General features: G+C 46.1%; 1 protein-coding gene across 1 annotated transcript in view; it reads right to left on the bottom strand.

Moving 5' to 3' along the window:
- Window positions 1-546: 546 nt before the first annotated feature.
- The window catches only part of DNAJC21 (DnaJ heat shock protein family (Hsp40) member C21), a 31200-nt gene continuing 3844 nt past the window's right edge, over window positions 547-27902 (bottom strand). The window contains exons 2-12 of the mRNA XM_056112083.1: window positions 25284-25377; window positions 24378-24501; window positions 23634-23756; window positions 22991-23295; window positions 21299-21450; window positions 18447-18534; window positions 15232-15390; window positions 14302-14347; window positions 9023-9195; window positions 1699-1774; window positions 547-1028 (exon numbers count right to left, since the gene is read on the bottom strand). Coding sequence (XP_055968058.1) covers window positions 864-1028; window positions 1699-1774; window positions 9023-9195; window positions 14302-14347; window positions 15232-15390; window positions 18447-18534; window positions 21299-21450; window positions 22991-23295; window positions 23634-23756; window positions 24378-24501; window positions 25284-25377 — 1505 coding nt within the window. The 3' untranslated portion in view covers window positions 547-863. The remainder of the gene's footprint in view (window positions 1029-1698; window positions 1775-9022; window positions 9196-14301; window positions 14348-15231; window positions 15391-18446; window positions 18535-21298; window positions 21451-22990; window positions 23296-23633; window positions 23757-24377; window positions 24502-25283; window positions 25378-27902) is intronic.

Here is a 27902-nt window from a genome sequence, read left to right as displayed (position 1 = left end):
GATGGAAACAATAAACAGAACACTTCTGAAATAATGAAAAAGAAAAAAAAAGGCAGAACATATTCTTCACTTAGTCAGTATAAACTTGGAACCATCTGCTACCTGATCCATCATGCGTTACAGCTGCCACCCTGCATAAGGAGGAAGTGCTATAGAAATTATTTTGTTCCCACCTCCAAAATTCAAATCAGAGCAAGAAAACCAAATCATCAAGAACCAAAACATCACAATGATAATTACCAGTAAATCTCAAATCAAAATGACATAGGTATACACCTTGAAGAGACCTTATTCTTGGAACAAAACCCTATATATTTAACTAGATTCCCATCTCCCACTGTCCTCAGGGTGGGAAAGAACTGTAACTAACAACTCATTCAGAAAAAAATTTAAATCAGAACTGGTGTCATACTGTCAGGTAAAAAAACTTATGTCTATTATAAAATGATCTGAGTCTTTGACAAGTCCTGAGTATAAAAAATTTCAAAAGCATTGAGTGATATAAAAATAATGTGAAATTCAAAAAATAAGAGAAAGGGGCATTCATATGTGTTAAAATAATTTAATCTTCCCTGTACATTTCTGTCCACATGAGCCAACAGAAAGAAAGAATTTGTATTTTACAATATTAACCTGTCATGAGACGGTCAAATCAGTTCAGATGGCAAAAGTAGAATTTAATCACTAATGAAATGTTTAAAAATATATATATTAAACAAAAGAATGTTTTTTTACAAGATAAAAAATAATCTTCCACAATGCAATAAATTGCAGATCACGGAAATTTTAACACTTCAATTTCAGTTCAGTGTTTAGTTTCCAAATCTAGAGACAATCAAGTAACAAAAGTGTTGGCAGAATTTCTATCTGTTTTTACGTTTCTCTTTCTTGCTTCGACTACTTGCTACATTGGTTAACGATGATGACGAAGGTGCTCTTGCGTGACCCGTAGCCTTAAGATGTTCAAAAAGTTTATTCCGAGATGGAAATTCACTATGGCAGGTGGTACAGCTGAGAAGAACATCACTCTGAGAAGGGAAAAACAAAAAACAAAACAAAACAAAACAAACACAAATAAAAACGGTGTATCTGAGAGTAGTGCTTTGATATTTTCATATAAAGATTATCAAGCAATTATGACAAAAATTTTTCACACACACACACACACACACACACACACACACACACACTCTACGAAACAGGCTCAACAAAGGCAGCTACTCCTGGGACTGAATCAATAAATACTATTAACCTTTCATGCCAAGGAACAATCCCACCTTTACAATTTATCTCCTCAGCCCCCAAACCAAAGGTCTTGAGAAACTCAATTAGCATGAACCCATGGTCTATCTCGGCTATAAATTCCTTTTACTGTTTGTTTTAGGGCCACATCTGCCAGTGCTCAGGGCTTATTACTCCTGGCTCTGTGCTCAGGGACCACTCAGAACTGAAGATTGAACCCAGTAGGCCATATGCAAGGAAGTGGCCTGCTAGCGTCCACTGTACTATCACTCTTGCTGCTCGCACCTCATACTTCAGAGCAGTGGGAAACCAAACCATGATTGCTCTGTCCCACGTGCAGCTGTCGAGGACAGCGCACAGTGGTGCAGAGCTGCAGGGCATCCCGGGAACCAGAGCTGACTGGGATTAGGGTGCTCCAACAAGGCCGAGAGGGTGGATGACGTGGGTGGGACCTACCGCTGCTTGTGGCTCAGCAGGTACTCTCACAGACTTTCTAGCTTCTTTGGCTTTCTTTCCTTTGGGTTTAGGAATACTGGAAAATAAACGAAGGAATTCAGCATAATATAGTAACAAAAATATCTCCCTTTTAATTGTATCATCTTGCTCCCAAGAAAATTCCAAAGATGACAGGTACTAGTTAAAGACCAGTTTAATGGATAAGTTAGTAATTTCCACATCTTAAATAAGAAACTTTAAGGAAAAACCTGAGATCAAGTGAAATATGAAATTTGCACAAAAAATTAAGGAATGTACTTCACTTAACTTAATCACTTAACTTCCCGTTAGTCGTCGATTTGCTCGAGCGGGCGCCAGTAACGTCTCCATTTGTCCCTGTCGCGTGCTAGTGTAGCCCAATGGCATCTCTTCGCTCCGGGAACATGGAGGGCCTCAAACCGATCATTCATGATCTTGACAAAGAAGTCTGACCATCTGGTAGGTGGGCGGCCACGCGGTCTCTTGACATCCCGTGGAATCCAATCAGTAACAGCTCTAGTCCAACGGTCGTCTTTAAATCTCATTACGTGACCAGCCCATCTGATTTTCGACACCTTGGCAAATGAGACAGCGTCCCTGATCCTTGATCGTCGACAGATGTCAGAACTCCGGATTCGTTCTCTCATTTGAGTGAAACGTGATATTCCAAGCATAGCTCTTTCTATTCTTCTTTGGGAGACCTGAATGGCGTTCTCATCTTGTTTGCGTAGGGCCCAGGTCTCTGAGGCATATGTTAATGCAGGAAGAACAGTGGAATCAAAGAGATATGCCCGGAGCCGGAGGTTCTTCGTCCTCTTAGCTATTTCTTCGACGTTCTTGAAGGCGTTCCAAGCCGCTCTCTTCCTCCTGCGCAGCTCGGGTGCCAGGTCATTTGTCATGTTGACCTCTCGACCTAGGTACACATAGCTGTTGCATTCGGAGATGGTCGTTCCATTGAGAGCGAATGGGGCGTCAGGAACAAGGCTGTTTCTCATAAACATTGTCTTCGTAAGATTCAGCTGTAGTCCTACCTTTCCACACTCACGGTCAAAGTCGGCCAGCATTTGTGCCGCTTGGCTGATGTTTGGTGTTATTAAAACAATGTCATCAGCAAAGCGCAGGTGGTGTAGTTGCCGACCATCTATCTTCACTCCCATTCCTTCCCATTCCAGTCGTCGCATGATGTTCTCGAGGGTGGCACTGAAGAGTTTTGGTGAAATGGTATCACCCTGCCGCACCCCTCTCTTGACATCAACGATCACTTCTTTGTAGAATGGTGAGATCCTGGTAGTGAATCCGCAATACAGCTCACGGAGGATCCTGATGTATTGGGCTTGAATGCCCTGATTGGCTAGGGCTTCAATGACCGCTTCCGTCTCAACAGAATCAAAGGCCTTCTTTAAATCAATGAACGTTAAGCAGAGCGGCATCTTGAACTCCCGAGAAACCTCAATGAGCTTGGTTATTGTGTGGATATGGTCGATGGTGCTGAATCCTTTGCGGAACCCTGCTTGCTCGCATGGTTGTCCTTCATCTAGTGTTCTGCCAATCCTATTCAGGATGACTCGAGTGAACAACTTGTAGATGACAGACAATAGGCAGATCGGGCGATAGTTGCCAATGTCATGGATGTCTCCCTTCTTGAACAGTAGTACGGTCCTGCTGGTTTTCCATTGAGATGGAACCTTGCATTCAGACAGGTAGCGAGTGAAGAGCCGAGCCAGTGTATTGATGAGTACTGACGGCAGGTTCTTCAGGTGTTCAGGTCTGACCTTGTCTGGGCCGGGTGCTGTTTGCTTCTTTACTGACGAAATGGCGTGTCGGATTTCGGAAGGGAGAACGTTGGGAACGACATACCCATCCTGTGGAATTTGGTATGTCGGCAAGTGGACATGGCTATCGAAGAGATTTGAGTAGAAGTCATGGATAATCTTCTCCATTGCCGTTCTGGAGGATGTGATGGATCCATCAGGACGTCGGAGGGCAGTCATCTTGGTCTTATAGTTGGCGAAGGACAGGCGGGCGTTACGAATACTTTTCCTGGCTTCTGCCGCATCTACCAGTACTTCTGCTCTTCTCTCTTTGAGGTCTTCCTTGATCGCATCTCTGCACTGCTTTGCGAGCTCGGACGTTAGCTTGCGGTTGCCTGAGGCATGCGCCAAACCACGCTGGCGAATTAGCTCAAGAGTTTTCGAAGATAGGCGACTTTTTGTGGCTATCTCTCTCTTGGCGTTCCTCGCACATTCATGGAGGTGCTGAACCAGTCGATCGTATTCCTCGTCAATGTTGTCAACAATGGCAACTTCCCATGTTGCCGCAATAGTACCAAAGAGTTCCCAGTTGGTGGTCGTTCTGGGAGTTCTCTTTTTGAACTTTGCAGCCCTTTCTCCCCGCTCTGTGAAGTAGAATTTTGCACGAAGGAGACGGTGGTCCGATCCCGTTCGAAATTTTGGGACAACAGCGACATCAGTCAGGCAAAACCGTCGATTGAATATGATGTGGTCTATTTCGTTGTGGAATCGTCCACCGGGAGACTCCCATGTCCATCGTTTAGATTCTGCCTTCTGGAACTGTGAGTTACCATGAATGGTCTTGGTCGACATGATGAACTCAGACAGTCTCTCACCCTGTTTGTTCCATTCTAGGCCATGGGTTCCGATGTGAAGTTCTTCAGCTGATCTTCTCGGTCCTATCTTGGCATTAAAATCATCCACAATGATCTTGTAGAAGGTGTGGTCTTCTTTATAGAGCTTCTCTAGCTCCATGTAGAACTTCTCGATTTCTCTTTCATCATAATGAGATGTTGGTGCGTAGACAACGAAGATAGAAACTGCAGGCAGTGAGCCACATCTATTCAAATGTAAACGTCCAATTCGGGTTGTTAGGCATTCGAATGAATCAATGCTCTTGGCCAAGTTTGTGTTGACAAGGACACCAACGCCTCCAACACCTCTTTTATCGCATGTTCCGAGGAACAATTCTTCTCCAGTGTCAAAAACGGCATGGTGAGATTCGTGCCTTCTTGTCTCGGTCAGACCAATGATGTCGTACTTGATCATTCGCGCTTGTACCATCAGGTCCTCGATGGATGCATCTGATGCTAGCGTACGTGCATTGAAAGTACAGACGATCATTTTTGTCTTCCTTCGTTGTGGCAGCCTAGGTCGGCCTTGAGATTTTGTCGGCCTCTCCTTTCTCATCCTTCTCAGTGCTGCCATGTCGGTGAAGCCTTCAGGGTCAGGTGAATGAGACCAGTTGTAGTTACTGGTTTTGGCATATCGAATACACAGCGGATAGCTTGCCAGGCTCTTCCGTGCGAATGTACTTAAAATGTTTAAAACACAAACTAAAGTACCCCTAAAATATATTTTAATTTTATACTGCATATTTTTATTTAAAAAAAAAGGCAAAGCACTTAATATTCCATTTAATGTTAACAAACTATCTTCATAGACAATCAGTAGTATCCCCAATACACTATGACACTGGTGTGGTTCTTCTCCCCCAAAGCTTCTTAAACCTGATCCAGTTTGTAAATATACTGATTCCACAATGAAAGGAAAAAACTAAACACTCTTAAATGCATTATCCAGACAAGTGAACTTGCTTGGGCCTGGAGAGATGTACAGTGGGTAAGGGGTTGCCTTGCACAAGGCATAGAGGTTCAACCCCTGGGGGCCCTGGGCAGAGCCAAGATTAAGCCCCGAGCAACACCAGCTGTGGTTCCCAAATCCACAACAAACAAAAATCTGAATTTGTCCTGTAAGGGCTCCCCACTGCCCGCCCCTCCCCGCCCCTCCTCTTTCTGTTTCTGGGCCAAACCCTGCTGTGCTCAGGGCTTACTCCTACTCTGGCACAGGGATCATTCCTGGCCATACTTGGGCCATGCTGGTACTATGGGGGCACTGTGAACCAAACCAGGACAAGTTACATGCAAATCGAGTGCTCTTCCCTCCTGTACTAGATGGATCTTCTTAGAAGATCCTTTCCCTAGGCAGAGAAAGTACATGATTTGCTTGTTGGGGACCACCTTCAACCCCAGGCTCCACAAAGCCCCTGCTCAGCACTGCCAGCAGGAGCTTCTGAGCAAAGAGGTGGGAGTATTTCCCTGCAAAGAAGATAATGTCCTTTCATCTGGATTTGGCCTCCTGGACCCGGAAAGTGTCATTTAATATAGCCCACCTTCCCATATTCCACCTTAAACCCCCAACATCCTTCTTCTAATAAAGGTAAAGGCCCTCCCGTTGATCGTCGATTTGCTTGAGCGGGCCCAGTAACGTCTGCATTGGAGACTTTGTTGTTACTGTGTCTGGCATATCCAATACTCTTGGTAGCTTACCGGGCTCTCCGAGAGGGGCGGAGGAATCGAACTCGGGTCGGCCATGTTGGCCGCTTGTAAGGCGAACGCCCTACCTTCTTCTAATAATCTTTTTTTATTATTATTATATTATTATTATTGTGATTTTTAAAAAATACGGGGCTGGAGCGACAGCACAGCGGGTAGGGCGTTCGTTCGCCTTACACGCGGTCAACATGGCCGACCCGAGTTCGATTCCTCCGCCCCTCTCGGAGAGCCCGGCAAGCTACCGAGAGTATTCGATATGCCAGACACAGTAACAACAAAGTCTCCAATGGAGACGTTACTGGGCCCGCTCGAGCAAATCGACGATCAACGGGAGGGCCTTTTACTTTTATTGTGTTTTTTTGGGTCACACCCGGCGACGCACGGGGGTAAACTCCTGGCTCTGCACTCAGGAATTACCCCTGGCGGTGCTCAGGGGACCATATGGGATGCTGGGATTCGAACCCGGGTTGGCCGCATGCAAGGCAAATGCCCTACCTGCTGTGCTATCACTCCAGCCCCGTATTTTTAAAAATTATTATTACTGTTATGGTTTTTAATGAATCACTGTGAGATACAGTTACAGACTTACAAACTTGCATGACTACCTTTTGGTCATACAATGTTCAAGTACCCATCCCTCCACCCCGTGACTATTCTCCATCATCAATGTTTCCAGTATCCCTCCCACGCACCCCCCCACCCCCCACCATGGCAGGCACATTCCTCCTTTCTCTCTCCTTTTGGGTGTTATTGGTTTGCAATTCAGGTACTAAACAGCCATCATGTTCGGTCCATAGTTGACTTTCAGCACACACCCCGAGCGAGCCTTCCAATCATCAGTTACTTAGTGGTCCCTTCTCTATCCCAGCTGCCTTTTCCCCCAGGACACGAGACCGGCTTCCAAGTTGTGGAGCGATACTAGTAGTGATCTTTGAGTGCAGAGCCAGGAGAGAGCCCTGAGCACTGTTGGGGGTGGCCCCCAAACAAAGACAAACACAAACAGATACACAATCTTACCAAAACAACAACATTTAAAGGGCAGGAAAAGCTCAGTGGGCGCATGCTGGGCATTCAGAGGGCCTGGGCTCAAACTCTGTACTGCAGGGTTGCCTAAGCACAGCAGGGAGAGACCCCAGAGCACAAAACCCCAAGAGCCCCCTCAGGGCCAGGTGTGATGACGAAAATACAGGAAAAAGAAGACAATGGCATAAAAAGCAGCAGTTCAACATTTAAAAATTAATAATATATCCTCATATTTTTGCTTGTTTTGGGGGGACCACACCTGGAGGTGCTTAGGTGGCCATCACCAGCTTGGTTCTCTCCTGGGGGTGCTGAGGGGACTGTCTGCCCCCCCACCCCCCTCCACATGCAAGCCTGTGCTCCAGAGCGATGAGTTCTTTGCAGCCCCAGTATAAGAGCCCTGGGAATAACAGATTGTCTAAAACCCTTGCCCGGGAACCACAGACATTTCCTAACAGCTACATTTTGTAACAAGTGCTTCTCATCAGTACAGCCACAGTCCTGAGGGAACTCCAGGATATCTTGTGCCCTGAGGGTACCCCGAAGATATCCAGGCCCCTGAGCACTGAGGATGGTCTGCTGCAGCCTTACTCTACCCCAGCACCGAGGTTTTCTGAACCCCTCCTCACCCAGGCCAGGAGGAAAGCTCCACTTTCGGTGGTTGCGGCAATGAAAAAACACTTTCAGGTGACGGGTTGCTCTGGCCTTGGCCTTACCGTCTGGATAAAAATATTGGATGTCCTGAGCAAACACCATGACCTCTTAGCACCTGTATTGCAAACCATAATGAATAAAAGGAAAAGGAGAGAGAGAGAGAGAGAGAGAGAGAGAGAGAGAGAGAGAGAAGAAAAGTGCCTCCCATAGAGGGATGGGAGGCCGGGGGACATTGGTGGTGGGGAATGTACACTGGTGGAGGGATCATTGTATGACTGAACCCCAATAATGAACAGCTTTGTAATGGTCTATCTCACAGATATCCAATTAAAAATAATTTTTTAAAAAAAGTAATGTGAGTTCATGCCCAGTTTAAGCAGTTTAATCAATGGCTATATAAATAGCACTACTCCTACATTTAATAAAGTTTAAAAAAGAAAAAGGGGGTGAGGTCAGGAGTTTGGGGTCCCATGTGCCCACCAGGCTGTACCCAAGGGATGTTCCCATGATACACAGTGAGTCCCCACAGATCGGAAGACGGAGTGAGCTTCTTGCTCTGTGCCAGTCACTCCCCTCAGACTCTATTCCTTGCTGGGAAGATGGAACCCTCATTTGTAACACAGTGACACAACCCTCACATCACTGCCAGGTCCCTCGTTTCCACAAAACTCCCCCCTCCCCTGACTATGAGTTCTCTGGCTTTTCTGCCCCCAAGTTGTGGCTCCATCTCGTTCTTGCCTCAGTTCCCCCACCTCCAACCACCTGGGCTCAGCCCCTCTGCCCTGTCCCCTCTGTCACTTCCAGGCCAGTCCCAGGCTGTCGACACCCATGCTCCTGGCTCACCCGTGCCCTGGCTTACAGCTCTAGAATGGCGGGAATCCCTGTTGAGCAACTTTCTACAGACCAAGGAAAGCAAGAATGTCTCCTGAGCATACCCTGAGCGCTGGAGAAGAGTCGGTCAGGAACCCCCAGAGGCTCCAGGCGGCCAGGCGGCTCCATCCTCACTACTGATGGGGCTATGTGAGCGGCCAGCACACCTGATCCCACAAAAGGGAACCAAAATAATCTGTCTCCCACCACGGGGCTGAGACGACTCTGAGCATACTGTTCTAGCACTCTGCGCAATGTACTTCATCTGCACACACACATACGTGTGCTTACACATGATTAAGCCACAGGCGACATCGACTTCACTTTGTCGGTCATGAAAAACATTTCACTGCTATGTAATAGCTTTCCTGACCACCAATCCTAAGGGTAAGAATGCAACACGCAACTGTCACCCACCTTTTAGCTTCACTCTTTGGGTCATCACAGAGTTCTATAGTCTCCTTAGCACTGATGTTTTCTTGGGGATGGTCTTCCAATTCTTTGGCACTGTCTTGGTTTAAGCTGGTGTCTTCTGGATCACTCTTTACTCCTTCTCCAGTTCCGTTTTCATTAATATTACCACCGAGATCCTAGGTATTATAACAAGTGTGCCATTACAAACTGAACAGTGTAATACTGGTGCCGGCAATGCCAAGTCTTATACACTCTGCTAGGAATGTATCCAGCAGGTACAATTTTTTGGTTTGTTTAGTTTGGGGGCCACATGTGGTGCTGGGGACTGAAACAAATCCAGGTTGGCCATGCACAAACCTGTAAGCTTTACTATTTCTCGAATCCAGAGGAAGATACAATCCCAGAGCAGGTGCAATTTTATTGATGTGAATGCTCATTACAGAATAGTAATTTGGGGCAAAATCAGGAAAAGAAAAAAGCAACAAATTTTCGGCAAGTAAAGGGCTGAATACATTAAGGAAAGTTAGAGGACTTAACGTTGTCCCTGGGAGCTGGAGCAATAGTACAGTGGGCAGGGTGCCTGCCTTGCATGCAGCTCACTGGGTTCAATTCTTGGCATCATATATGGTCCCAAGTTCCACCAGGAATGATTCCTGAGTGCAGAACCGGAAGAAGTCCTGAAGACTGCTGGGTGTGGCTCAAAAACAAAACTTAAGTTTCTGGGTGGGCAGGAGTGATAACACAGTGGGTAGGGCATTTGCCTTACACACGGCTGACCCAGGTTCGATTCCTCTGTCTCTCTGAGAGCCCGGCAAGCTACCAAGAGTATTCCACCTGCCTGGCAGAGCCTGGCAAGCTCCCTGTGGCGTATTCGATATGCCAAAAACAGTAACAACAAGTCTTACAATGGAGATATTACGGGTGCCCACTTGAGCAAATCGATGAACAATGGGAGGACAGTGCCACAGTGCTAAGTTTCTGGTTTGGGGAAACTGTCAAAAAAAGCAAATGCAAGGCTTTGCATCCAGGAGATCCAGGTTTGCTCCCTGCCACAGAACAGGCCCTGAGCACAGAGCTGGGAGTGGCTGCTAAGCACCACCGCTGCTTAAATGCTAAAATGCTTCCCCACAAACACTGACTCAATTAGAATTATAAGCACAACATATTAGTAAAAACAGAAGAAAGAAAAGTCTACTCACATACAGAACATCTGAGTAGAACTGAACTCAGTATGTTCCCCTCCTCCTGCCTTCCCTGCTGTCCTAATTCAATATTTACAGAGAGAATTGGGGATAACACTGACATATTTCTATACTTTCAAAATGATCTGTAATGGGATCTGCAACTATTAAGTTTACAATTAGAGAAAGAATTGGAAATTGTCAAATCACTGTCACTGTCCTCCCGTTGTTCATGGATTTGCTCGAGCGGGCCCAGCAACGTCTCCACTGTGACACTTGTTACTGTGTTTGGCATATTGAATAAGTTCATGGGTACCTTGCCAGGCTTTGCCGTGCGGCCGAGATACTCTCTGTAGCTTGCCAGGCTCTCTGAGAGGGGCGGAGGAATCGTACCAAACTGTCAAACATCTGCTCGAAATGCAACCTTTTTTTTTCAGGAGTAGGGGCTAACATTTTGCACTTTGGCTTCCTGTCCCTCTGTCCTCATTCTTGTCATGCGCACACGTGCGTGCGCGCGCACACACACACACACAAAACTTGCGCAGCTGCAGTTCACCACGTGTCTCCTAAGAACAAAGGCGCATCCACATCCACAACAACCTCTTCACAGTCCTCACACAATTCATCGCCACATTCCAATACTCTTTCCTCGTGACCCGCAGCAGGACAATCCAGGAACACTTAGCTGTCATTCCTCTTTTCTCTCCTGGATTCCTGTCCTTCATGATACTGACAACTCAGTGAGGATTTGGTAGACTTGCCCAGTTTGGCTTTGTCTCTTTCCTCCCAGCCAGATTCAGCCATAGGAATTGTGAAGACACTGCTGTGTCCTCTCAATGTGTCATAGTAAAGTAAAGTAAAGGCCCTCCCGTTGATCGTCGATTTGCTCGAGCGGGCCCAGTAACGTCTCCATTGGAGACTTTGTTGTTACTGTGTCTGGCATATCGAATACGTCACGGGGAGCTTGCCAGGCTCTGCCGTGCGGGCGAGATACTCTCGGTAGCTTGCTGGGCTATGTGTGAGTCTGTTACATATTTGAATTATTAAACTGATCTTCAGGTTGAAGCTCTATTGCCAGGTTTTCCTACTGCAGTGTACCTTCTACCTTTCCGAATTAATAAGTAGTTCTCTGAGTATAAGAACATTGATTTTTGAGCCACTTTTTATTAGACAGGTGAATGAGGAGCAGTCATTTTTCTACTTCCCTCCATAGTCTTCTGTAATGAAGCTTTCCCATCTGTCTCCTTTCTCTCATGTTTTTTCGGCACAACATAATTACAAATACGTGTTATTTTAAACAAAATCAGCACTCAAAGGCTGGTCACCATTAGTCTCTATGACTCAAACTTTGGCAGACTCGTAGGTGCTTCTGATATAACCCGCCAATTTATGGGCACTTCCTCAGTGTCTGGCATGAGCTGATACGGCTTATCTTGTGTTCCCCTATCAAAGTGCATCAGCCTCTTCTCCCAGGATGAAGCCCTGATTCCTTTCACCAGGGAAGGGATTCAGAGACCAAGAGGTCTAGGTCAGGTGCGTGAGGTGCCCCCTCCCTGCTTCCAGACCCTCTCAGTGCACAATACTAACACACAAACGTGCATTTTTCAGTCATGCGCTCGTATCGCCATTTCCAATTCTTTTATTCCAACCCAACTGCTCCTTTCTTCCCTCAGTCTCATTTATTTGGTCAGCCTCATGCAAGGCAAGTACCTTACTCATCATATTATCTCTCTAACCCCTTTCTCTCAATCTCTTATCTGCGGTTCCCTTTTTCATCAAGAAAAAATGCTTCCCGACATGGATATATTCATCTCTTCTATCTAATAAAATGCATCGGATACCACACCACCAAAATATCCATCCATACTAACTAAAATTCAAGGTTTTTTTCCTACAGTTTTTCCTTCTTAGGAATAAATCCTATGTTAGGTATTCAGAATAATGTGTCTGAAAGTTACTTGAATTAATTCTTCCTTTTTGCTGGCTAGGGTCATTGTACTTGTAATGAACTTTAGTTTTTTGAGAGTTCTTAGAAAATCTTTCCTGGCTCCTGCAACTACTATTTATACTATTCAGAAAACTCTTCCAATTTAAGATTTCGTGATCCTCAGTATTTGTTTCCTATTCCCTAGTCTGACAGTATTGTTTCCACATTACCTTCCCCTTCAAAGACTGATTAAGGAGGCAAAGAGATCATATAATGGTTAATATGCTCACTTTGCCTGTTGCCCACCTTGCCTGCTGCCCACCTGGATTTGCTCCTGGCACTGCATATGGTCCCCCAGCAATGACAGGAGTGATCCCTGAACACAGAGCCAGAGGTAAGCTCTGAGTACTGCTGATGTGACCCTAAAACCATACAAGACTGAAAAATAAAATAGCAAAGAGCTTAGAAAATTAAGAAAGGTGATAGAGAAAACTAGATCTGTACTGGCCTTTCTCACTGATGAAATCCGTGGACTCATCAGAGAGGACTACATCTTGGGAGGTGAAAATAATAGGAAGCATTCTCAACAGTGAAAATATACAAATACTTGTTTTTACTGATGTGATCTAGAAAGTCTATCCCCATGGCTTCAGATAACAGAGGCTTTGGTCTTTAAATATTCTTCATTGGATTTTGTCCTTATTCTAGTCACTCTGACACATAGAAGAAAGTGTTCTAAAAAATAACTGTTATAGTCTGTTTGGGAGCAAGATGGTATGAGTCATGTTATAAAAGAACATATAACTCTTGGGGGCTGGAGCAATAGCACAGCCGGTAGGGCGTTTGCCTTGCACGAGGCCAACCCCAGTTCGAATCCCAGCATCCCATATGGTCCCCTGAGCACCGCCAGGGATGATTCCTGAGTGCAAAGCCAGGAGTAACCCCTGAGCATCGCCAGGTGTGACCCAAAAAGCAAAAAAAAAAAAAGGAACATATAACTCTCTATGGCAGTTTTATAACTGAGGCCAGAAACTCCACCTCACAATTTTAACAATAACTGACAAGTTCGTGTATCATTTTTGAAACAAGAAACATAAAAATGATCAAGTTTTTAATAAGCACCTATAATAGACTTGGGACAAATAAACCAAATATAAGGCATTATTTTAAAATAATCCTAGTTTATAGGGGCTGGAGCAATAGTACAGTGGGTAAGGGCACTTGGCCTGTACATGGCCAAGCTGAGTTTGATTCCTGGATGCACCGTAAGGGCCAGAAGCACTGCCAGGAGTAAGCCCTGGCACTGCAGGGTGTGGCCCCAGAACAAAACAAACAAAATAACTGTGCACATTTTAAAAATAACTGTATTTGACATTAGTCTATGCTAATATAATTAGATTATATTTAAACGGCACCAATTTATTTCTATTCCCCTTAGAGCTTTCAAATGGGCACATGGATAAGTTCATTTTGATGTTCTATAAGCCCAAAGATAACCATAAGACACTTTACATAATAAGTAAACTAAACCCTTTCATTTAAAATAACTTGAAAGGGTACTCGATCATTGTATGACTGAAACCCAAGTACAAAAGTTTGTAAGTCTACAACTGTACCTCATGGTGTTTCACTAATAAAAAAAATAAATAAAAAATAATAAAATAACTTGAAATAGATTAAATTTGAGCCCAGCTGTGAAATATTTAAATTACTTAAACCATATAAACAAGTATTTTTTTTTAAGAATTAACAACCATTACAGGTTTACTAACTAAGTGTTGCTTTTACAAACTCCCACTTAAATATGTTGCTGGAAGAATCAACTTTACCACACAATGACCAATCCCTGATTATCATGTCATTTCTGATATTGCTGCCTCATCGAAAAAAAATTCTGTCATCACATGTAACCAGGCTGTTCAAACTATATCACTCAGCTCATTTATAGTAGGGGAAATTCACATATAAAATTTTAAATTACCATGACAGCAGTGAATAAATTAACCGCATGACTCAAAGAGGAGAAATGCACTACAAAAATTATTTCCAACTTCTTTTATTATGTCTTTCAATCAAAATAAAATTAGAGTGAAAATTGATTGGATCTCACTGATCCAGATTATACCCGCAACACTATACCTGATATTTAATATTAGTAAAACCTTTCAACATACCTGTGCTAGTGGTTTCTGTTTCTTTTTCTTCTGTTTCTTAGAAAGCCTGAGAATAAACACAAATCGGAATGTCAAATACTTGACTTTGTGAAGATTTACTGAGCAGACATAAAAAATATCGAAACCTGAGTTTTAGAAAAGTAAAATCTTTTAAAAAACATTTGGATCAAAGGCTGACTATGTGCTTGGCAGGCTGGAGGCCCAGGTTCAATCCCAGGTGCTGCCGCTGGGTCCCTGCAGTACTAGGCTGCGAGCAGCCCTCAGCACCACCTGCAGGGGTGGCCCAAAGCAAGCAAACAAGAGAGTAACAGGAGACATCTTATCTTGGACATGAACACTCAGCCCAGCAGGGTTGATCCCTAGCACCCCTTATGGTGCACCAAGCCCCACCTGGAGTAATTCTTAAGCACAGAGTCAGGAGTAAGCCCTGAGCACAGCAGGCCATAGCCCAAAACAAAAAACGAAAAGAGTGTTAAAATGCAGTACTTAAATGCGATTTCAAAATTTTACTTCTTAAACCGAGTCCACATGGGGCTATGTAAAAATGGTAGGGTTGCCAAAAATCTGTTTCAAAATAAACTTATGATTTGTTATCAATAAATATTTGTTTTTCATACTTAATTTATATACCCAGGGTCATGTAAAAGTTTCTTGAGTCTGGAAAGGGATAGTGAGTGTAAATATTTATGAAACCTAGTGAAATCTATTTATGAAGTATGTCCAGCAAGGGTTTTTTTTTTTTTCTGCTTTTTGGGTCCACCTTACGACGCTCAGGGGTTACTCCTGGCCCTGCACTGAGGAATTAATCCTATGTTGCTCAGGGAACCAGATGGGATGCAGGGAATTGAGCCCAGGTCGGCCGGGTGCAAGGCAAATGCCCTTCAAACTCTACTATCACTCTTGCCCCACTAGCAACATTTTTAGAAGTACTTTTGTTGTGGTGCATCTTCTATTTCTTCCTCAGAATGGACATTCAGTGTATTTTCATCTGTTAGAAGTCCTGAAAATTGTTCTTCCTCCTCTTCCAACTGTTGTTTTAACAAGGCAACCATTTCTCGATGCTTCTTTGATTTCTCATGATTCTTCATTCTGAAAGAACAATTATGAAGTGAGTAAGCAAAAGGATCCTAGGTGCCCAAATATACTCATGTGACAAGCACAACCACATGAGTTCAATTTAACCTCTTTATACATTATGGAAGGCCAATGCCAGTGCACAACAGAGAGAAAAAGAGACCCTACCAGGCTTGCAGGCCACAAGTATAATGGAAGTCTGTGACTACGTTTTTGTTTTTTTACTGTATTTTAGGGCCACTCCTCCCTCTTTCCTCTTAACTGTAAACTTTCTCCATAATTTTCCAAGTTCTCTATTTTTAAACTTCCGATTGTTAAAATTCAAGCCATCTCCACGGCTTCCTCTTGGTCATCATTGCTAAGTGTTTCTATATTCCAGGTCACACGGGGGCCTCTCAGAGATCACTAGGAAATTATAGGACAAGTCTAAGAGAAAGGAAGGCTCGATTAGAGACACAGTGAACTTCCAAGTACAAGCAGGTCAGCTTCCTCGCTGTTCAAACAGCCAGCTCTATGCTCAGCCTGCCCTCTCGCGTGAGTTCAGACAGAGCGACCCCACCAAGGAGCTGGGAGCAGAATCCATCACACTGTGGATACAAAGGAAGAAGGGACCTTTCACAAAACACGTTTGACAATGCTTAGGCTAAGTGTCAGAGGAGCTCTGAGGAAGAAACCACCTGTCACCACCCACTCCCATCTCTTCTCTGTTCAGATGCCGGTTATCTGAGTTTGGGTGCAACTCCTTCCCACTCAGATCTGCTTTCAGACCAAAGCTCCTTGAAGAAATGGAAACACCTTGTGTCAGAAAGTACGTGGAAGAATGGTGACAAGTCAAAAGGAGAGGGGAATGGCTGGATAGTAGAGCAGGTAGGGCACTTGCCATGGACACGGCGGACAAAGAGTCGGTGCCTGGCACTACAAGTGGTCTCCCAAGCCCCACCAGGAACAACCCCTGAGCACAGAACCAGGAGGAAACTCTGGGAACCACTGAGTGTGGTCCCAACACCACCCCCCCTTCATGTCACCTTTGCCTTCCACCCTCGTCAAAAAAAAGGGAAAAGAGAACCAGAATGAAAATGTGAGCATGAAAAGAGCAGTAAGAATTATAAAATACTAAAAAAAAGAAAAAAACCCCAAACACACACACACACACACACACACACACACACACACACACACACACAAAACCCCTGTAATGTCCTGATGTTAAGGAAAAGACAAATCTGGGGAGGAGGGAGGCGCTCATCCCGGCAGAAGGCCAATAACACCTCAGAACAGAGGGAGCAGCACTAGAGAAGCCTCACTGGCCAACATCAGCAGAAACAGGTACGAGCTAGAATCACTGTGGATTCTATACCTAGGAGGAAATTTTGAGGAACAGTATTTTTTAGTTTGTGGTCACATCCGGTGGTGCTCAGAGCTAACATCTGGCAGTGCTCAGGGACCATGTGGGGTGCTGTGATCTGAACCAAGGTGGTCGCGTGTCAAGACAGGCACAGTCACCCTGTCCCATCTCTTCAGTCCTTGATGAAGTTTTAAAGGCTCTCCCCAAAGAGGAGCCATACATCGGGGAGAATCTTGCACCAAGGAGAAGGTCCTATCTCTGTGGCAGAAGTACTGGAAACCACATTGACTATGAGAAAAACACTGGCCGCCAAGGCAGGCAGGTAGATAGGCGCTAAGCCACAGAAGCCTCAGGGCACAGCGCACTGACAGTGCTCCAGTTCAGCAGGGGCCAAACCGGAATCTAATCAGGGAGAAACAAATGCAGAGTGAGACCTCTCCATTCAATAAAAATGCATCTTAAAGGGCAAGTATTCTGGAATGGCAGGGCAAAGGCAAGGGAACTGCTTCAATGTGACCCAGCAAAGGTACAACAAACAAGGCCTGAGACTGGACCTGAAATCTCAGTTGGGGGTAGGGAATATTATGGACGGCATTTAATCGGGAATGAACTGACAAAACTGGAACGTGGGCAGTGAATCAGAGAGAAGTAGTGTTCTGACCTGCCAGAATTCCTCAAGTTGATAACCGCACTGTAATTACGTCAGGAAATGGCCTCCCTTTCTTTTTTTTTGGGGGGGGGGGGTGTCCCCACACTCAGTTGTGCCCAGGGCTTATTCCTCCTGGGAGGCTCAGAGGACTTGATGAGGTGCTGGGGATTGAACTGGGCCGGCCGTGTGCAAGGCCCTACCCACTGTACTCTCCAGTCCTAACGGTCCTCATTCCTGAGGGAGATACAGGCAGGTCCGGCTGGAGGAAAGAAGCATCAGTCTGTGGTGCTCTCCTACAGCGTGCCTGCAGGTGAGGGAGAGGAAGGGCAGGGCAACACTGCAGGAAGCCATAAGTCACCTTGATGCCGATGCCCCTCCATGCCGATGGCTTTTGTCTTCTTTGCTAACGTCCCTGCTTGCAGTCTTTCCTCTGTCTTTCCCTGAGGCTTATACGTTCACTCTGACCACCACACCCCTACTCTGCTCCTCTGTTCCCTGCTCTCTCTGGCTGACTTCAGCTCTTATCTCCCCCACTCCCCCAGAGTCTTTTGTTCTGGTTGTTTTGGGGGGCTACCCCCCAGGCTCAGGGGACTCTCTGGGGTGCTGGGGATGGAGCCCGGCTCAGCCTCATGCAAGACAAGCGCCTTAGTTGTTTACTCTCTCTGGCCCCCTTTCCTCCCCTGACTTTCTCTCTTTCCAACGCTGTCCTCTTCAGCACTTCTCTCTTCATGAGTCCTCCCTGCCACACAGTCCCTCCTCTTCAGCAGCCTGCTGGAAGGATGCAGTCGCACCTGAGGGGACAGCGCACGCTGCATAGGGACGCGAGCCTTACCAACTGGCCTGGGTGCCTAGGCTTGCTTGGCCGAAACAAGCGACTTTTCTTTCTGGAGACAGTCTGTACATCAAAAGGGCAGCTTGGGCGCAGGGATGCCAGCATGAACACACACAATGAGGGCAGGCAGAAGTGCCCTGCTGAGGGACAGAAAGCACCCAGTGCGCTGTGGAGGACTGGAGAGCGACTGGACTTTCAAAGCGCGACCCTCAGAAGCAAGAGTTCAAAGGCACTGCTCAACTTACGCCTTTTCTGTCCTGAAAGATTTGTCACACGCCGGGCAGTAAAGGTCATCATATATCTCAGCATCCTCGGCATCCTCGCTCTCTCTGCCTGCCAGGGAGCCAAGGAGGAGAAGCCTCTGGTTAGAACACCAATCTAAAACCTACTGACAAATGGTGCCTCTTTCTTTACTAACAATCTCAAATTACAGGTAAACAAAAAGCTTAACTTTTTTTTTTCTTTTACAAAAAGACAATGTGACGACATATATTATCAGAATTTGAGTGGTATATTAAAAAGCAGTAAGGAGGACCTGAAGAGAGAGCACATGGTTAAGGTGCTGGCTTTGCATACAGACGACATAGGTTCAGTCCCTGGAAACGCATATGGTTCCTAGTCCCGCCAGGAGTTATCCCTGAGGACAGAGCTAAGAGTAAACCCTGAGCACCACTGGTTGTGACCCTCAAAACTAAAATGCTCTTTAAAAAAAAAAAAGCAGTAAGGAATTATAGGGGAAGGCTGCCAAAACTGTCAAGATTTATAATCTGTCAAGCTCTTTTCACAAGTCTGTTTAGAAGGAAATTCAAAAATATTCTGTCCTGGTGTTAGCTAAATTCAGAAACATTAATGCCACATTCACAGTTGTACTGTGAAGCAGTTTACTCAACCAGGCTTTTGAAAGTCTACCTCTCAGGTAAGATCTCTTCAGACACATCTAGCACTCTGCTGGGCTCTTTAGGGAAAATAGCTCACACCATTCCATCCGGATCAGGCCAGTCATGAAACAGTGTCTTACATGCGATTTTCAACATTGACTTTAAAGGCTTCCTCTTTTCCAAAAGTTTGACACTTTATTACAACAAAAGAACAAATCTCAATAGCGTCCCCAAAATTCTAACACCTGAAAAGTTCAATTCAGGGCTGGAAAGAGAATACAGTGGGGAAGGCCCCTGCCTTGTGCACGGCAGACCTAAATCGGATCCCGGGCATCACATACACTCGGCCAGCACAGTGAGGTGTGGTATCCCAAAGCACAGAGAAAGGAGGAAACCTCGGGCACAGCTGGTGTGGCCCAAAACAACAACAAGGAAATTGCATTCAAAATCTTCACACAGCCTAACATTAGAGCTTCTGAAAAATAAAAGAAGCAAACTATCATTTGTGGATTGATGATGGATAATACAAGATCACAAGGCATCTCCTCTCCTACATTCTTCATGATGGTCCTCTTTGATTACTCTCAAGACTGTTGGACTTGATGTCAAAATCTGGGCGCAGCTCTTCAGAGCCTTTGTTCCCTCATCGGGAAGCTGGAGATGTGGAGATGATCCCACGGACAGAGCCTCCATTTCAGGGGTCACTATGTGAGGATCCAGAGGAAGCACGCATGTGAAGACACTAATGAACAGGAGACTTAGGAAACTGGGTCATCTCACATTCCAAAGAACTTCCACACACACAACCTGTGGCTCACTCTGAAACACTTAATTTCCTAAGCACTCTGACTAAATAAAAGCTGGTCAAATATCATTGGAGAAATTTAGTCTGAAAAGCCATGTTCTCAGGTAAGATAAAGCTGGTAAGCTGTGTTTCAGAGCACTCTACTTTTTTCTCTCATAGAACAATTCGGGACTGTGGGTAAAATCAGGTAATTACCTATGCTCAATCCTTAACTCATGTACTTAGTCACTGGCTCGTGCTCTCATGAGGCAGATAAAGGAGCCCTCTCCACAGCTGGAAGTGAGAGAATCATATATACCAAAAAGACTTCCCTGCACAAAATCAGCTTTCCTGAAATAAGCTGGTACTGCTTGTGTGTGTGTGTGTGCGCGCACGTGTGTGTGTGTGTGAGAGAGAGAGAGAGAGAGAGAGAGAGCATGTGTGCTGCTGAGAATCAAATCCAGGGTCTCCTATACACAGAACATGTACTCATACTAAGTCCCGTCAATCACGCTCATCAACATGCCTACCTTCAATGTATTACCTTCAACATACATGGAGACACAAACCATTTCAAACATGGTCAGAAGAGTTTGTTAATCAAATATCAAAATCATGCTATTTATTAGTCTATTATAGCATTGTTTTAACAATGCTTTTTTTTTTTTCACCTTTGTTTCTTTTTTAACTGGTGCTTGGAATAAAACCCAGGGTCTTGCACATGCAAAACAAGTATTCTACCACTGAGCTAAATCCCTAGACCCATTATTTTTCACTTCACTATCAGGAGATGTTACATGCATTTCTAAACACATTCAAGGTGGCCAAAGAGACGGTAACAGAGGCTAAGACGTTTGTCTGACTCTGGTCCTATCCCCAGTACCACACGGTCCCCTGTACACACTGCTGGGGTGGCAAGGCAATCCCAGTACTGCAGGGTCAGAGGAGTGCCAACCCTCCCTGGCACCACACTGTACCGACCACCACCGGGAGTGAGTACTGAACAGCAAGTAGATGCTGAGCACCAATGGGTGTGACCTAACAACAACAACAAAATGGCAAACATACATAAGTGCTGGTGGTGTGTTTGTTTTTGTTTTGGGTCACACCCAGCGATACTCAGAGGTTACTCCTGGCTCAGGAATTACTCCTGGCAGTGCTCAGGGGACCCTATGTGATGCAGGGGATCAAACCCCAGTCGGCCACATGCAAAGCAAATGCCCCACCTGCTGAACTATGGCTCCAGCCGTCACACATGCTAATTGTGGCAACAACAGGCGGGATATCGTGTGTTCTCTGGGTTTTCACTGCTGCCCCTCTCCTGTTCTCCCGTGCCAGCACCCTCTAAGTGGCACCAATAGGCATTATGAGAGCATAAGCCCAGGCACAGCCCTGTTTATTTCCTAAGGGGTCTTAAGAGAACGGGGCAAGTTACCATCCTGTCCATCTTTGAGCTCCTGTTCCTCCACATTTTCTTCTTCCGATCCATCTCCGAATTCCTTCTCATATCGGGCCTCCATCTCCCTGAGCTCCTTCTCCAAGTCAGCCACCGTCATCCAGCTCTGTTCTTTGTACTGTTCTGCAAGTCTGGATACACACAGCAGTCTCACAGGAGGGCACAGTTCCGCAGAGGGTTTACATGTTCCTTGGGTGCAAATCCACCCCAAGAGAGCATCTGCCCCCCCACTGCAGGCGCCTGGCCCAAGCAGCTTAAGTCCCTTTAAATTTGAAATTCACTACTCCACTTAGTGGACTAAGAAACAGAATTCTTAACATCTTTTCAAAAGTCTTCTGATAATTTTACATCAGAAATGTTTTTACTGGTTAAAGAAACTTTGGTACATTTACACAATGGAGTACTATTGTAGCTGTTAGAAAAGATGAAGTCACAAAATTTACATACAAGTGGTACTACATGGAAAGTAGCATGTTAAGCGAAATGACTCAGAAAGAATGGGATAGACATAGAAAGATTGCATTCACCTGGGGAACATAAAGTAACAAAACAGGAAACTAACACCCAAGAATGGCTGAGATTAGTGCTGGGAATTTTACTCCATGGCTTGGAGGCCAACCACACATGCTAGGGGAAAAGGGAGCTCAGACAGAGAAGGGAACACCAAATAAAGGTGTTGGGAGGATCCTCCCAGGATGGGAGAAGCATGCGGAAAGTAGACTATAGACCAAACATGATTGTCACCCATTGCCTCTTTTGCAAGCCACAACACCCAATAAGAGAGAGAGAACAAAAGGGAATGCCCTGCCACAGAGGCAGGGTGGGATGGGGGTGGGGGTGGGGGGGTGGGAGGGATACTGGGATCCGTGGTGGTGGGAAATGGGCACTGGTGGAGGGATGGGTATTTGATCATGGTATAATTGAAACCCAAGCACAAACATGTGTAAGTCTGTAACTGTACCTCATGATGTCTCACTATTAAAAATTAAAAAAAGAAAAAAAAAAGACATGTTTTTACTTGTAAAATATTTCAAGTAAATGGTCAGTTGTAAAGAGCTATATTCAAATGACAAGGGGTGGTAGAAGAGCAGAAAGAGTTTTCAAGATATGACTACTTAAGCAATTCAATGCTCGGAACACAACACTCAACAGGAACTTAGAACAGGAAAATTCTAACGGCACTGAAATAAACTGCATATCTAACAACATACTTGACAGAGGCAGAACTGACAAAGGGCATGGACTGAGTTCTTGGGCCAATTCCTGACTGACTTACCAGCTATTGATCCTGGGCCTGTCTGCCTCTCATTTCCTCAAAAGAAAAAAAAAAGTGGTGGGGGTGGGGGGAATAAAAACCAGAACCAACTTCGCAGAATTGTTTGAGAAAGTGCTTAGAACAGGGCCTTGTCCAGAGTGAGAATTCAATGAATGTTTGTCATTGTTCAATTGTTACAAGGGCCTGTGTATAGGATCTCCAAGGATCTCTGAAGGAAAAGCAGCCAAGTGAAAATATAGAATTTCACGCAGGAGATGGAAACACACGGTCCCATGCCAGGCTTGAGACAAAGAAGTCAGGATGGTGACGGGACCCTGCGAGAAGGAATCGTGTGAGCCCCACGCCCAGGCCCCCATCAGACCAGGAGCCAGCCACCGCCCCTCCACCTTCCCTACTTGGCCTGCTTCAGCTTCTGCTGCCGCCGCATCTCCTCCGCCTTGCGGGCCTTCTCTGCGTTCTGCTCCTCCACGAGTCTGCGGTGAGCCTGCACGCGCTTATCCCGCTTCCGGATGAAAGCCACCAGCTGACGCACGAGCTCGTTCTTCTCCTTCCTGGCCCGGTCTCGGATCTTTTTGTTCTCTTTCTCCATGGCTCGCTTCTCCCAGCGGTTAGAGGCTTGTCGCGTATCATATTCCTCTTTCCAAGCAAAGTTCTTTTGCGTGCAGAAACTCTGCCAGTAGGCGTAGAAAGGATGGACGACCTACGGACGAAACGGCAAGACAAGATTCCTTATTCGGAAAGGCAGCAAGCATTAGTGATGCCAAACATCTTTTAAAAGACCCATGTGATAATCAATCGATGGCGAAGGATATCCCTGTGAAGGTTTACAGAATAAATCCCTCCTCGCAACAAGGTTCGTGAGGACAGGTGGGCCGCAAACAGTCAACAGGAGGTTGCCAAGCAGGCTTTCAGGAAGGGAGGGCGAGGAAGAGAGCCAGGGAAGAGCAGCCAAACTAGAACCCGCAGGTTTCAGCAAGGAACGGGAAGGGCACACACTGAGCACGCGCATCTCCAACAAGCACGGCAGCTGCCATTTACCGTATCATAGTCACTCTGGGAGTCTCCGAAAGGGGGGAAGTCCTCCACGTCCTCTTCCAACATAGATTCCAGCTCCTCCTTTGCAATCATTTCAAACACATTGCGATATACAGTGTAGAAGCCCTAAAGGAAGAGCAACACACACTCTTGAGAGTCTCAGAATTCAGTCACAGATAAGACATTTTGTGTTTTGTTTTGGGGCCACTCTCAGCAGTGCGCAGGGCTTATTCCTCTGTGCTCGAAGGTCACTCCTAGCAGTACTGGAATTGAACTGTGCTCAGCCCTCTGCAAGGCAAGGGGCATAACCTCTGTAGTCTCTCTGGCCCTCAACCATGTCAACGTTAAACAACAGGTCTTAGTACTGGACTGCAAGTCCCTACCTTTCAGAGGGAGGTTTGTCTATGCTGAGTTTAAGTATGCTCATTTCGGTTCTCAAAATGAACAGTTTCTGGGGCTGGAGCAACAGTACAGCAGATAGGGTGCTTGCCTCATATGTGGCGACCCAAGTTCGATCCCCGGCGTCCTATATGGTCCCTCAAGACTGCCAGGAGTCATCCCTAAGTACAGAGCCATGAGTAAAACCCAGAGTACTGCTGGTGTGGCCACCAAAACAAAAAACAAACAAAATAAAAGACAACTGTTTCATCTATTATTACCTAGTACAGAGTAGTTTTAAGAATTCTCTGTGTATTCAGGAGTCTTTCATAAGCAGCTGATAAGAGACTGAGAGTGATCAGGTCTTACCTTTTCGTCATCACCATAACCAGAGTAGCAGGTCACAGTGAAGAAGTGCAGCAAATCCAGACTGTCGTCCTGGTATTCTCCATCAAGCCCACCTTTCAGCAGAGCCTCTCTGTGATTATCATACCTGAGCAAACGAAAGGTCAGCACCATCAGCGAAGGCTCAAAAAGGAAGAATTCAAGGGATTCACAGCCTAGACATCATTCCATCATCCCAGTGCTCAGGGGAACTCTTTAAAGAAATAATGTCAACATGAAAAGATCAAATAATCTTTCACAGAACTAATTAAAGCTGTGACTGCAATTTCTATGACATTCTAGGGTTGGGCACTTGGCAAACTGTGCAGCACAAGCCCCCACGAGCAGTGGGGTTCAGTAAATCAGAAAACTTCCATGACTCCCCCGGAAAGGTTGCTGGATCTTCACAGAAAAGAAACATTTCTAAATAGGACAGACTGGACATAAGCTGGCTCACAGATGACACTTTTGCGATGTGTGAATTTATTCTAACTGCGGCAGAATCACTCTCCCAAAGTTGACGCCAACAGCCTCAGAGCTAATTCTGCATCACTCGTCACTCTGCTGATTTTAAGGAACGTGGCCGTACAAACAAAACGGGAAACTGAAAGCTCAGTGCTACTCTGAAATCACACGCACGGCCATAAAGCCAGAATCCAGGCCAGGTGCTCTGTGCTGGACCGGGTGCTGCCGACTGATGGGGCCACCTCCAGCACACAGGGACTCTCAATGACATGTCACGGCAACCCCTGGGGCAGCGTTTCCTACCAAGGGGCAGGTGCCAGATGCTTCCCCACACACCCGATCATTTAACCTACTGATGGTCAAACCTGCTGGGAACAGATCTCCCCAGCAGGAACCCCGGGACAGGGCAGGGCTGGAGGTGCTCACCACGCTCTTTCTTGGGGGTCGCTCAACACGTCGTATGCTGCTTGGATTAATTTGAATTGCTCGGCTGCTTCCGCGGCATTATCCAAATTTTTATCTGTTAAAAGACACAGAAATGCAGTCAACGCCCCCATCCGGAACGTTTTCCCTCAGAAACACGTTGGTGTGGGTGGGAGGGAGTGCCCCAAGAAGACAGTGAAGCGCCACTGGGGAGCCCATGGAGGGCCAGGCCACACTTGCTCTGGTCGTCATCACACACCGAGACTTTGGCAATTTGGGTTTTAGTTTTATTTGGGAAAGGGAAAAATACCCAGTGGTGCTCAGGGCTTATAACTGACAGGGCGAAGTGATTCCGTGGGGTGCTGAGGATGGAAATTGGGTTTAGGTGTGTTCAAGGCAAGCACCTTATCCACTGCACTCTCTCCCCAGTCCCGATTTGGGATATTTGTTTCCAAAAGAGAGCAATGCAAAACTCACACACTGAGGATATAAAATAACTCGACTCTACGACGGAGCTCCCCAAGGTTCTTTAAGCCCACACTTGGAGAGGACAGGGTGGAAATGCAATGACAACTGTCTCTGAGGCACAGAACAAGGTCTGCACTGCCCACACAGACACCTTCCTGACAGCAACAAAGCTCTGGGGCCTTCTGCTCAGCCAACACTAAACAATCCTTCTCAACTGCCTCAAGCTGCCACCACTTAAAAAAAAAAAAAAACTTCAAAAAAATTGATAGAGGTCCTGTAATTCAGTCTCATTAATGATGGTTTCCTGAATACATAATTTCGACACCACATCCATCACCAGTGTACCCACCTCCTCCCCCAAGGTTCCTGGTACCCCTTCCTTTCAGGACCCTCCTCCCACCCATCCCTCCCGCCCCCTCCCATCCCCCACTCCCCCATCAATTTTGCTAAGACAGTTTAGCAAAGATTTAGGTATTTTTTAAGCCACACCCAGCGGTGTTCACGGATCACTCCTGGTGGTCTTGGGGGATCATATGGGGTGCCAGGGACTAAACTTGAATAACTGCTGTAGTTTCACTCTGGCCATAGGTATTATTTTAGAATCAAAGTCCTTGGGAGCTGCCATCCCTATCACTAAGCTGTATGTGAGAAACAATACCATGTCAGACGCATTTCCCACACTGCATAGCCCACCCGGAATCAGACAGCAGGCCACCTCCCAGCCGCCTCTCCTTTGAAGCAAATGCATTTCTCCCAGCGCACCATAAAGCTCTTCATCAAATATGGACAAAAACCCGGCACTGGTACTCCAGGAGACAGCCACTGCGGCCCTTTCCTAACACTCTACTTGTAAACGCCACAGCTCATTTTATTAGCGTGTTAACCAGAGCTTGCAGTAAGTCAGAGCAAATCTGAAGGAAGGATTTTCAAAGTTTCTCACTATTTGTCAAATCCATGGCTAATAAGGCAAACAGAAAACTGATGTATTTTTTTTTTCCTTTTGCTTTTTGGGTCACACCCGGCGATGCACAGGGGTTACTCCTGGGTCTGCACTCAGGAGTTACTCCTGGCGGTACTCAGGGGACCATATGGGCTGCTGGGAATCGAACTGGGTCAGCTGCGTGTAAGGCAAACGCCCTACCCGCTGTGCTATCTCTCCAGCCCCAAAACTGATGTGTATTTTTTTAGATTTCCAATACAGGGAGTCGGAGGAAGAGCCCAGTGGCGCAGAATGGGTGCCCGACAAGCATGTGGTCATGGGTTGAACTCCTGGTGCCACCCTGAGAAGCATCCTGCTGCTGCCTCTGTGACCCCTGACAGGGGTTTCCAGCTGTAATGTAACCAGGTGGAGGCAAACAAAGCAACTGATGCATGACCTCTGGCAAACACAGAATGAAATGAGATGTGTGGGAACCATGACCGATGAGCACTGGGCAAACACCTGGGCGACCACTGTGGCTACACGAGCAATGTCACCAGAGAGTGTGAGAGCCCCAGCGAATGTGAGCAAGCACTGCACCAAAAGGCACGCAAACCTCAGGCGGCACTGCATGGCAGAGGGAGTAAGAGCCAGCGGCCAAGGGAAGGGCTGGGGAGAGGGAGGAGGAAGAGTAAATAATACATTTCTGGAAAATCCAAAATACGACTTTTCTGGGCAGGCACTGAGGGGAGGTCTCCTGGTACCCTGGCCCCCTCTCCTGCAGCCTCTACCCAAGGCTGGGTAATACTTGTATTTCAGCTTATCCAGCCTCCCATGCCACTACGGAATGACCAAGAGACACAGTTCTGCCCAAGAAGTCGATTCATGTATTTTCTTTCCTTCCACTTTGTCTTACAGTTTTTAAAAAGCAGGATGGGAGCCAGAGTGATAGGATAGCGGTTACAGCGTCTTTCTTGCAATGCAGCTGACCCGGGTTCGGTCCCTGGCACCCCATATGGCCCCAGAGTCCAGGCAGGAATGATTTCTGATACTGGAGGGATGGGGTTGAGATCTGAGTTCGGGAAAACTATACACATGGAATTTGATCATGGCTGATTATAAAGATGGGTGCTATGAATAAGGTAAAGGCCCTCCCGTTGATCGTCGATTTGCTCGAGCGGGCCCAGTAACGTCTCCATTGGAGACTTTGTTGTTACTGTGTCTGGCATATCCAA

The sequence above is a fragment of the Sorex fumeus genome, unplaced genomic scaffold (assembly GCF_029834395.1).
Source record: "Sorex fumeus unplaced genomic scaffold, SorFum_2.1 ptg000015l, whole genome shotgun sequence".
NCBI classification, from domain to species: Eukaryota; Metazoa; Chordata; class Mammalia; order Eulipotyphla; family Soricidae; genus Sorex; species Sorex fumeus.
This window is presented reverse-complemented; position numbering and strand designations above follow the sequence as displayed.